The 12,863-nt window shown below is 52.5% G+C and overlaps 1 protein-coding gene across 1 annotated transcript in view; it reads right to left on the bottom strand.

Moving 5' to 3' along the window:
* LOC121536357 (FHF complex subunit HOOK interacting protein 1B-like) overlaps positions 1–12,863 on the bottom strand; it is a 109,049-nt gene that overhangs the window by 18,537 nt on the left and 77,649 nt on the right. Inside the window, exons 8-11 of the mRNA XM_045206767.1 lie at positions 12,309–12,388; positions 11,575–11,744; positions 5,385–6,794; positions 4,668–4,846 (exon numbers count right to left, since the gene is read on the bottom strand). Coding sequence (XP_045062702.1) covers positions 4,668–4,846; positions 5,385–6,794; positions 11,575–11,744; positions 12,309–12,388 — 1,839 coding nt within the window. The remainder of the gene's footprint in view (positions 1–4,667; positions 4,847–5,384; positions 6,795–11,574; positions 11,745–12,308; positions 12,389–12,863) is intronic.

The raw sequence follows: 12,863 nt of genomic DNA, 5'->3' as shown, positions 1-12,863 counted from the left end.
ATGTGCTCAATTGGATTCAGGTCTGGGAAACGGGCGGGCCAGTCCATAGCATCAATGCCTTCCTCTTGCAGGAACTGCTGACACAGCCACATGAGGTCTAGCATTGTCTTGCATTAGGAGGAACCCAGGGCCAACCGCACCAGCATATGGTCTCACAAGGGGTCTGAGGATCTCATCTCGGTACCTAATGGCAGTCAGGCTACCTCTGGCGAGCACATGGAGGGCTGTGTGGCCCCAAAAAGAAATGCCACCCCACACCATGACTGACCCACCGCCAAACCGGTCATGCTGGAGGATGTTGCAGGCAGCAGAACGTTCTCCACGGCGTCTCCAGACTCTGTCACGTCTGTCACATGTGCTCAGTGTGAACCTGCTTTCATCTGTGAAGAGCACAGGGCCCAGTGGCGAATTTGCCAATCTTGGTGTTCTCTGGCAAATGCCAAACGTCCTGCACGGTGTTGGGCTGTAAGCTACAACCCCATCTGTGGACGTCGGGCCTCATACCACCCTCATGGAGTCTGTTTCTGACCGTTTGAGCAGACACATTCACATTTGTGGCCTGCTGGAGGTCATTTTGCAGGGCTCTGGCAGTGCTCCTCCTGCTCCTCCCTTGCACAAAGGCGGAGGTAGCGGTCCTGCTGCTGGGTAGTTGCCCTCCCACGGCCTCCTCCACGTCTCCTGATGTACTGGCCTGTCTCCTGGTAGCGCCTCCATGCTCTGGACACTACGCTGACAGACACAGCAAACCTTCTTGCCACAGCTCGCATTGATGTGCCATCCTGGATGAGCTGCACTACCTGAGCCACTTGTGTGGGTTGTAGACTCCGTCTCATGCTACCACTAGAGTGAAAGCACCGCCAGCATTCAAAAGTGACCAAAACATCAGCCAGGAAGCATAGGAACTGAGAAGTGGTCTGTGGTCACCACCTGCAGAACCACTTCTTTATTTGGGGTGTCTTGCTAATTGCCTATACTTTTCACCTGTTGTCTATTCCATTTGCACAACAGCATGTGAAATGTATTGTCAATCAGTGTTGCATCCTAAGTGGACAGTTTGATTTCACAGAAGTGTGATTGACATGGCGTTACATTGTGTTGTTTAATTGTTCCCTTTATTTTTTTGAGCAGTGTATATACACACACCTTATTTACATAAGTATTCAGACCCTTTGCTATGAAATTGAGCTCAGGTGCATCCTGTTTCCATTGATCATCCTTGAGATGTTTCTACAACTTGATTGGAGTCCACCTGTGGTAAATTCAATTGATTGGACATGATTTGGAAAGGCACACACCTATATAAGGTCCCACAGTTGACCGTGCATGTCAGAGCAAAAACCAAGTCATGAGGTCGAAGGAATTGTCCGTAGAGCTCCGAGACAGGATTGTGTCGAGGCACAGATCTGGGGAACGGTAGCAAAACAATTCTGCAGCATTGAAGGTCCCCAAGAACACAGTGGCCTCCATCATTCTTAAATGGAAGACGTTTGGAACCACCAAGACTCTTCCTAGAGCTGGCCGCCCGGCCAAACTGAGCAATCGGGGGAGAAGGGCCTTGGTCAGGGAGGTGACCAAGAACCCGATGGTCACTCTGACAGAGCTCCAGAGTTCCTTTGTGGAGATGGGAGAACCTTCCAGAAGGACAACCATCTCTGCAGCACTACACCAATCAGGCCTTTATGGTCGAATGGCCAGACGGAAGCCACTCCTCAGTAAAAAGCACATGACAGCTCCCTTGAATTTGCAAAATGGCACCTAAAGGACTCAGATCATGAGAAACAAGATTCTCTGGTCTGATGAAACCAAGTTTAAACTCTTTGCCCTGAATGCCAAGCGTCACGTCTGCAGGAAACCTGGCACCATCCCTATGGTGAAGCATGGTGGTGGCAGCATCATACTGTGGGGATGTTTTTCAGTGTCAGGGACTGGGTGACTAGTCAGGATCGAGGGAAAGATGAATGGAGCAAAGTACAGAGAGATCCTTGATGAAAACCTGCTCCAGAGCGCTCAGGACCTCAGACTCACCTTCCAACAGGCAACGACCCTAAGCACACAGCCAAGACAATGCAGGAGTGGTTTCGGGACAAGTCTCTGAATGTCCTTGAGTGGCCCACCCAGAGCCCGGACTTGAACCCGATCAAACATCTCTGGAGAGACCTGAGAATAGCTGTGCTGCAACTCTCCCCATCCAACCTGACAGAGCTTGAGAGGATCTGCTGAGAAGAATGGGAGAAACTCCCCAAATACAGGTGTGCCAAGCTTGTAGCGTCATACCCAAGAAGACTTGAGGCTGTAATCACTGCCAAAGGTGCTTCAACAAAGTACTGCACAGCCAGAAGAGGACTGGCCACCCCTCATAGCCTGGTTCCTCTCTAGGTTTCTTCCTAGGTTTTGCCTTTCTAGGGAGTTTTTCCTAGCCACCGTGCTTCTACACCTGCATTACTAGCTGTTTGGGGTTTTAGGCTGGGTTTCTGTACAGCACTTCGAGATATTAGCTGATGTAAGAAGGGCTATATAAAATAAAATTGATTGATTGATTACTGAGTAAAGGGTCTGAATACTTAAGTGATATTACATTTTTTTTTAAATATACATTTGCAAACATTTCTAAAAACCTGTTTTGCTTTGTCATTACGGGGTATTGTGTGTAGATTGATGAGGGAAAAAAACAATTTAATCAATTTTAGAATAAGGCTGTAACGTAACAAAATGTGGAAAAAGTCAAGGGGTCTGAATACTTTCTGAATGCACTGTATAAATGGGTTGAGGTCAGAGGAGAGAGCCTGGTCAGTAGAGAAGATGAGTGATGGGGGACAGCGGAGGACAGTCGGGTGATGTTAGGGCAAGAGATTAGAAGAGATGGGCAACAGACTGTACAGTCGTGGTCAAAGGTTTTGAGAATGACACAAATGCTAATTTTCACAAAGTCTGCTGCCTCAGTTTTGATGATGGCAATTTGCATATACTCCAGAATGTCATGAAGAGTGATCAGATGATTTGCAATTAATTGCAAAGTCCCTCTTTGCCATGAGAATAAACATTTCCACTGCATTTCAGCCCTGCCACAAAAGGACCAGCTGCCATCATGTCAGTGATTATTTCGTTAACACAGGTTAGAGTGTTGACGAGGACAAGGCTGGAGATCACTCTGTCATACTGATTGAGTTAGAATAACAGACTGGAAGCTATAAAAGGAGGGTGGTGCTTGAAATCATTGTTCTTCCTCTGTTAACCATGGTTACCTGCAAGGAAACACGTGCAGTCATCATTGCTTTGCACAAAAAGGGCTTCACAGGCAAGGATATTGCTGCTAGTAAGATTGCACCTAAATCAACCATTTATCGGATCATCAAGAACTTCAAGGAGAGAGGTTCAATTGTTGTGAAGAAGGCGTCAGGGCACCCAAGGAAGTCCAGCAAGTGCCAGGACCTAAAGTTGATTCAGCTGCGGGATCGGGGCACCACCAGTGCAGAGCTTGCTCAGGAATGGCAGCAGGCAGGTGTGAGTGCATCTGCACGCACAGTGAGGCGAAGACTTTTGGAGGATGGCCTGGTGTCAAGAAGGGCAGCAAAGAAGTGTATGTATATATCTATATGTATCTATGTGTATATATATATATATATATATATATATATATATATGTTACAATCTATCTGCAATATTAAGCTGATCCACCCCCTAAAAAAACACTAATGAAAAAGAAAGATTAAAAAGAGAAAATAATATTTTGAAAAAATAATGTTACAAAAATAGAAGAAAAAAAAGTAGCCACTTCTCTCCAGGAAAAACATCAGGGACAGACTGATATTCTGCAAAAGGTACAGGGATTGGACTGCGGAAAACACCTTGTCCGGAAAAGACAAGGTGAGCGCTACCATCAGTCCTGTCATGCCAACAGTAAAGCATCCTGAGACCATTCATGTGTGGGGTTGCTTCTCAGCCAAGGGAGTGGGCTCACTCACAATTTTGCCTAAGAACACAGCCATGAATAAAGAATGGTACCAACACATCCTCCGAGATCAACTTCTCCCAACCATCCAAGAACAGTTTGGTGACGACCAATGCCTTTTCCAGCATGATGGAGCACCTTGCCATAAGGCAAAAGTGATAACTAAGTGGCTCGGGGAACAAAACATCGACATTTTGGGTCCATGGCCAGGAAACTCCCCAGACCTTAATCCCATTGAGAACTTGTGGTCGATCCTCAAGAGGCGGGTGGACAAACAAAAACCCACAAATTCTGACAAACTCCAAGCATTGATTATGCAAGAATGGGCTGCCATCATTCAGGATGTGGCCCAGAAGTTAATTGACAGCATGCCAGGGCGGATTGCAGAGGTCTTGAAAAAGGAGGGTCAACACTGCAAATATTGACTCTTTGCATAAACTTAATGTAATTGTCAATAAAAGCCTTTACACTTATGGAACGCTTGTAATTATACTTCAGTATACCATAGTAACATCTGACAAAAATATCTCATAACACTGAAGCAGCGAACTTTGTGAAGACCAATACTAGTGTCATTCTCAAAACTTTTGACCACGACTGTAGTGGCAGAATGTAGTCGTTTACAACATGACAGCCTCTTAGTAAACATCACACAACCCCCCCACCCCCGCCTGGAAAACACTTTCTACCAGACCAAGAACATAGTGATCCGTCCTACCTGTATGAGAGACTTGACGCTGGGCTGGAACACCATGTTGGTGTTGAGGAGGAAGGATCGGAGCAGGGGCTGAGGGTAGCAGGCAAGCTGGCCCAGAATCCCTGTCAGCAGGATGTTCACATACAGAGAGTTCTGGAGCATGTTCTCCAGCTTGGCAAACAGAACCACCATAAACGGACCTGACGGGGGAGGGAGAGAGAGAGATAGGGAGGGAGAGAACGTGAGAATGGAGGGAGGGAGGGAGAGGGTGCACCTGCACACCAGCGGAAGGCTAGATCCAACATGAAAAAACAGGCAACACTAAATATCAAAGGAAGCAACTGTCAGTATTAATTTACTGTGTCACATCACCAAACATCAATTATAAAACTGTCAGTATTAATTTACTGTGCCACACCAAACATCAAGCATAAAACAGTGAACAAAAAGAAAACCTAAAGCCATCATCAAAAGTAAAACAATTCATCCAACATCAATCAATATCCTCCAACATCAATCAATATCCTCCAACATCAATCAATATCCTCCAACATCAATCAATATCCTCCAACATCAATCAATATCCTCCAACATCAATCAATATCCTCCAACATCAAACACCAAATCAATATTTGGCAACTGACATCATCCACACAAACAACTTTAGAGAAGACAATATCAACAGTCTGATACACATTACACAGACACACAGCACTGTACTGTGGTGGTCCTTCTCACCTGTGTAGGGCTGAGAGGATGACTGTCCTAGAGGCCTGGCAGGGCTGAACACCCCCACAGCTGACCCCACTCCCTTGAGCTCCACTCCAGCCCCAGTCCCCATCAGGTCAGTGTCCAGGGGCGAGGGGGGCGGTGGTTCCTCTGGGAGGGGGTCTCTGGTGGTCTCCTCCAGCTGTCTGAGCAGCCCGGCCCCCCTGCTCCTCTCCATCACCCTCTCCTCCAGCTCCCGGAGTTCCTGGGTGAAGGCCTCGATGCTGATGCCCTGGCTGTTGGAGTCCCCAGGCCCCGGCTGCCCCTCCTCCCCCGGCCCAGCCCCATCCAGGAGCTCAGAGATCAGCCGCTCCACTGCTTCTGACTGGTTAGAGAGCGTTGCCTCTGGACGTCCCGATCCCGATCCAGGGCCGGGTGCAGGGATGTGGACCTGAGGGGTCAGGCTGACGTTGGAGGAGTTGGTACGGGTTGCTGAGGGCCGTGGAGTAGGCTGATGCTGGGTGTGACTCTGTATGTGTGGTGGAAGACCTCTGGAGCTTTCCCCAGCCACACTGCAGTTCCCTTCACTGTGCAAGCCCTGTAGGGCCCCACAGGACTGGGCCGGGGTAGGGCAGGCACCAACCACAACGTTCCGACTAGAGTCACCCCCCGCAGGTTGCCGCTGCTCACCCAAATCTCTCTTCACCTTCTTAACCTCCATCCCTCCATCCTGGCTGTCCCCATTGAAGACGGCCTGGTGAGGGCCTGTGGTGAGGGCGGAGGGATCAGGAACGGAGGCAGAGGTAGAGTCGGGAAGGAGATGAAGAGGTTTGGGGAGGGTGACCTCCTCTCTCTGCAGGCAGCGTTTCTTGGTGCGAGGCGTGAGGCTGATAGAACAGTTGTTCTTACAGATGGTGACGTCCCACTCTCCACTGTCCCTCTCTGTACTGGTCCACTCTGACCGCGCTGCTGCCACCACCGCTGCCCTCTGCTGGCCGGGAGAGTTACTACCTCCTCCTCCACCACCACCACCTCCTCCTCCTCCCTGCTGGAAGGAGAAGTGTTCTGGGAACATGGCCAGGGAGGGGTTGGAGGTGGGGATTGGGGGCGGTAGGGGGGCCATGTTGGGCGAGGGGTCCTCTCCATCATAGGGGGCTGACCAGTTCCGGCAGGCCCAGGAGCACAACTCTACCCCCCTACGGGCGTCCCTGAGGTACTCCAGGTACCCCGACTCCCAGTCCAGCCCCTCTGGGACGGGGTGCATGGGGCTGTCGGGGGACAGGGGGGTGCTGGGGCCCCCGCGGGGGGACGAGGGGTCCGTCTTAGTGGGGGAGGGGGTGGAGGGCAGTGCAGTGCTCTGCTGGCGCATGAAGAGGGCCAGGCGGGACGGAGTGCTGGGTTTGGGGTGTACGGGAGACTCTGAGCTGGGACTATTCAGTACTACAGACAGAAGGACAGGCAGAGACAGAGAAACGGATGGACGGATAGGGGGAGACAGACAGAGACAGACAGAGAGATATATAGGGAGAGACAGACAGACAGGGGGAGACAGAAACAGACAGACAGACAGACAGACAGACAGACAGACAGACAGACAGAGGGAGACAGAAGTCGGGAGACAGACAGACAGATGGGGGAGACAGACAGACAGACAGACGGGGGAGACAGACAGACAGACGGGCAGGGGGAGACAGACGGACGGACAGAGAGGGGGAGACAGACGGACAGAGACAGACGGGCAGAGAAAGACAGACGGGCAGAGAAAGACAGACGGGGGGAGAGAGACAGACGGGGGGAGAGAGACAGACGGGGGGAGAGAGACAGACGGGGGGAGAGAGACAGACGGGGGGAGAGAGACAGACGGGGGGAGAGAGACAGACGGGGGGAGAGAGACAGACGGGGGGAGAGAGACAGACGGGGGGAGAGAGACAGACAGACAGAGAGATAGGGGGAGACAGACAGGGGGAGACAGACAGACAGACAGACAGACAGAGAGCACATAACAGGGAGGAACGTCAGTCATGGTTATCCAGTAACATGTACACTTATAGTTCAACTCTGTCCAACTCTAACACAACAACATGGTTTACCTGCTCCTATTGTTTATGTCTTATTTCTTATTAATAAGGTACATTGTAGGATGCTCTGGATAAGAGACATGTGTCACAACCCCCCACAGGAGACCAGGGATCAACCCCCCACAGGAGACCAGGGATCAACCCCCCACAGGAGACCAGGGATCAAACCCCCACAGGAGACCAGGGATCAACCCCCCACAGGAGACCAGGGATCAACCCCCTACAGGAGACCAGGGATCAACCCCCCACAGGACACCAGGGATCAACCCCCCACAGGACACCAGGGATCAACCCCCCCACAGGAGACCAGGGATCAACCCCCCACAGAACATCAGGGATCAACCCCCCACAGGAGACCAGGGATCAACCCCCCACAGGTGACCAGGGATCAACCCCCCACAGGTGACCAGGGATCAACCCCCACAGGAGACCAGGGATCAACCCCCCACAGGAGACCAGGGATCAACCCCCCACAGGAGACCAGGGATCAAACCCCCACAGGAGACCAGGGATCAACCCCCCACAGGAGACCAGGGATCAACCCCCCACAGGAGATCAGGGATCAACCCCCCACAGGAGATCAGGGATCAACCCCCCACAGGAGATCAGGGATCAACCCCCCACAGGAGACCAGGGATCAACCCCCCACAGGAGATCAGGGATAAACCCCCCACAGGAGACTAGGGATCAACACCCCACAGGACACCAGGGATCAACACCCCACAGGACACCAGGGATCAACCCCCCACAGGAGATCAGAATCAACCCCCCACAGAAGATCAGGGATCAACCCCCCACAGGAGACCAGGGAACAACCCCCCACAGGAGACCAGGGATCAACCCCCCACAGGAGACCAGGGATCAACCCCCACAGAACACCAGGGATCAAACCCCCACAGGACACCAGGGATCAACCCCCCACAGGACACCAGGGATCAACCCCCCACAGAAGACCAGGGATCAAACCCCCACAGGAGACCATGGATCAACCCCCCACATGAGACCAGGGATCAACCCCCCACAGCAGACCAGAGATCAACCCCCCACAGGAGACCAGGGATCAACCCCCCACAGGAGACCAGGGATCAACACCCCACAGGACACCAGGGATCAACCCCCCACATGAGACCAGGGACCAACCCTCCACAGGAGACTAGGGGTCAAACCCCACAGGAGAGCAGGGATTAACCCCCACAGGAGACCAGGGATCAACCCCCAACAGGAGACCAGGGATCAACCCCCCACAGGAGACCAGGGATGAAACCCCCACAGGAGACCAGGGATCAACCCCCCACAGGACACCAGGGATCAAACACCAGGGATCAACCCCCCACAGGACACCAGGGATCAACCCCCCACAGGACACCAGGGATCAACCCCCACAGGAGACCAGGGATCAACCCCCCACATGAGACCAGGGATAAACACCCAACAGGAGACCAAGGATCAACACCCCACAGGACACCAGGGATCAACACCCCACAGGAGACCAGGGATCAACCCCACACAGGAGACCAGGGATCAACCCCCCACAGGACACCAGGGATCAACCCCCCACAGGACACCAGGGATCAACCCCCCACAGGAGACCAGGGATCAACCCCACACAGGAGACCAGGGATCAACCCCCCAAGGGAGATCCGGGATCAACCCCCACAGGAGACCAGGGATCAACCCCCCACATGAGACCAGGGATCAACCCCCCACATGAGACCAGGGATCAACACCCAACAGGAGACCAAGGATCAACACCCCACAGGACACCAGGGATCAATAACCCACAGGAGTCCAGGGATCAAACCCCCACAAGAGACCAGGGACCAACCCCCCACAGGAGTCCAGGGATCAACCCCCCACAGGAGACCAGGGATCAAACCCCCACAGGAGACCAGAGATCAACCCCCCACAGAAGAACAGGGATCATACCCCCACAGGAGACCAGGGATCAACCCCCCCACAGGAGACCAGGGATCAACCCCCCACAGGAGACCAGGGATCAACCCCCCCACAGGAGACCAGGGATCAACCCCCCACAGGAGACCAGGGATCAAACCCCACAGGAGACCAGGGATCAACCCCCACAGGAGACCAGGGATCAACCCCCACAGGAGATCAGGGATCAACCCCCACAGGAGATCAGGGATCAACCCCCACAGGAGATCAGGGATCAACCCCCACAGGAGACCAGGGATCAACCCCCACAGGAGATCAGGGATAAACCCCCCACAGGAGACTAGGGATCAACACCCCACAGGACACCAGGGATCAACACCCCACAGGACACCAGGGATCAACCCCCCACAGGAGATCAGAATCAACCCCCCCACAGAAGATCAGGGATCAACCCCCCACAGGAGACCAGGGAACAACCCCCCACAGGAGACCAGGGATCAACCCCCCACAGGAGACCAGGGATCAACCCCCACAGAACACCAGGGATCAAACCCCCACAGGACACCAGGGATCAACCCCCACAGGACACCAGGGATCAACCCCCACAGAAGACCAGGGATCAAACCCCCACAGGAGACCATGGATCAACCCCCCACATGAGACCAGGGATCAACCCCCCACAGCAGACCAGAGATCAACCCCCCACAGGAGACCAGGGATCAACCCCCCACAGGAGACCAGGGATCAACACCCCACAGGACACCAGGGATCAACCCCCCACATGAGACCAGGGACCAACCCTCCACAGGAGACTAGGGGTCAAACCCCCACAGGAGAGCAGGGATTAACCCCCCACAGGAGACCAGGGATCAACCCCCAACAGGAGACCAGGGATCAACCCCCCACAGGAGACCAGGGATGAAACCCCCACAGGAGACCAGGGATCAACCCCCCACAGGACACCAGGGATCAAACACCAGGGATCAACCCCCCACAGGACACCAGGGATCAACCCCCCACAGGACACCAGGGATCAACCCCCCACAGGAGACCAGGGATCAACCCCCCACATGAGACCAGGGATAAACACCCAACAGGAGACCAAGGATCAACACCCCACAGGACACCAGGGATCAACACCCCACAGGAGACCAGGGATCAACCCCACACAGGAGACCAGGGATCAACCCCCCCACAGGACACCAGGGATCAACCCCCCACAGGACACCAGGGATCAACCCCCACAGGAGACCAGGGATCAACCCCACACAGGAGACCAGGGATCAACCCCCAAGGGAGATCCGGGATCAACCCCACAGGAGACCAGGGATCAACCCCCCACATGAGACCAGGGATCAACCCCCCCACATGAGACCAGGGATCAACACCCAACAGGAGACCAAGGATCAACACCCCACAGGACACCAGGGATCAATAACCCACAGGAGTCCAGGGATCAAACCCCCACAAGAGACCAGGGACCAACCCCCCACAGGAGTCCAGGGATCAACCCCCCACAGGAGACCAGGGATCAAACCCCCACAGGAGACCAGAGATCAACCCCCCACAGAAGAACAGGGATCATACCCCCACAGGAGACCAGGGATCAACCCCCCACAGGAGACCAGGGATCAACCCCCCACAGGAGACCAGGGATCAACCCCCCACAAGAGATCAGGGATCAACCCCCCACAGGAGACCAGGGATCAACCCCCCACAGGAGACCAGGAATCAACCCCACACAGGAGACCAGGGATCAACCCCCCACAAGAGATCAGGGATCAACCCCACACAGGAGTCCAGGGATCAAATCCCCACAGGAGATCAGGGATCAACCCCACACAGGAGTCCAGGGATCAACCCCACACATGAGACCAGGGATCAACCCCCCACAAGAGACCAGGGATCAACACCCCACAGGAGACCAGGGATCAACCCCCCCACAGGAGACCAGGGATCAACCCCCACAGGACACCAGGGATCAACCCCCACAGGACACCAGGGATCAACCCCCCACAGGAGACCAGGGATCAACTCCCCACAGGAGATCAGGGATCAACCCCACACAGAAGACCATGGATCAACCCCCCCACAGGACACCAGGGATCAACCCCCCACAGGAGACCAAGGGTCATTCCCTGCGTCCAACCTTCCCACTGTTTCTCCCATTTGCCGGTCTCCCCATCTAATTTCCTTACTGTCTGAATAAAGTGTAAATAAAACTTTAAAAAAGGTGCCCAGTTGGTTACCTTTCCCACAGAGAGCAGGTTCTTCCTCCCGCTCAGCAGGGGGCAGTGTGCTAAGGCGGCAGCACTCTGGGATGAGGGACAGGAACTTGTCAGCTGATTTACCATAGAGATCCGTCTCCCTGACAGCACGCCTCTGACTCAACATCACATGGGTACAGGGCACAAGATACCTGCACGACAACAATACACTTTGACTACACATGCATTTCATATAGACTACACATGTATTTCATATAGACTACACATGTATTTCATATAGACTACACATGTATTTCATATAGACTACACATGTATTTCATATAGACTACACATGCATTTCATATAGACTACACATGTATTTCACATAGACTACACATGTATTTCATATAGACTACACATGCATTTCATATAGACTACGCATGCATTTCATATAGACTACACATGTATTTCATATAGACTACACATAATATAATAATAATAATATGACATTTAGCAGACGCTTTTATCCAAAGCGACTTATTGACTACACATGTATTTCATATAGACTACAAATGTATTTCATATAGACTACACATGTATTTCATATAGACTACACATGTATTTCATATAGACTACACATGTATTTCATATAGACTACACATGTATTTCATATAGACTACACATGTAGTTCATATATGGTCAACCAGCTTAATAATAAACAGTGAGTGACACACACACAGACACACACAACACACACACACACACACAGTTTCTACCTGAGAACCAACTGCAACATGAGGTCTTCACAGTTGAGAGAGAGCAGAGTCCTGAATAGGCTCAAAGACACCATACACAGCTGCAGGAGAGAGACACCAGAGCATTAGCCACAGGTAGAGACACCAGAGCATTAGCCACAGGTAGAGACACCAGAACATTAGCCACAGGTAGAGACACCAGAACATTAGCCACAGGTAGAGACACCAGAACATTAGCCACAGGTAGAGACACCAGAACATTAGCCACAGGTAGAGACACCAGAACATTAGCCACAGGTAGAGACACCAGAACATTAGCCACAGGTAGAGACACCAGAACATTAGCCACAGGTAGAGACACCAGAACATTAGCCACAGGTAGAGACACCAGAACATTAGCCACAGGTAGAGACACCAGAACATTAGCCACAGGTAGAGACACCAGAACATTAGCCACAGGTAGAGAAGCACCAGAACATTAGCCACAGGTAGAGACACCAGAGCATTAGCCACAGGTAGAGACACCAGAACATTAGCCACAGGTAGAGACACCAGAGCATTAGCCACAGGTAGAAA

This window comes from Coregonus clupeaformis, chromosome 23, assembly GCF_020615455.1.
Source record: "Coregonus clupeaformis isolate EN_2021a chromosome 23, ASM2061545v1, whole genome shotgun sequence".
NCBI lineage: Eukaryota > Metazoa > Chordata > Actinopteri > Salmoniformes > Salmonidae > Coregonus > Coregonus clupeaformis.
The sequence above is the reverse complement of the archived record's forward strand: the minus strand, read 5'-3'. Positions and strand labels throughout refer to the sequence as shown.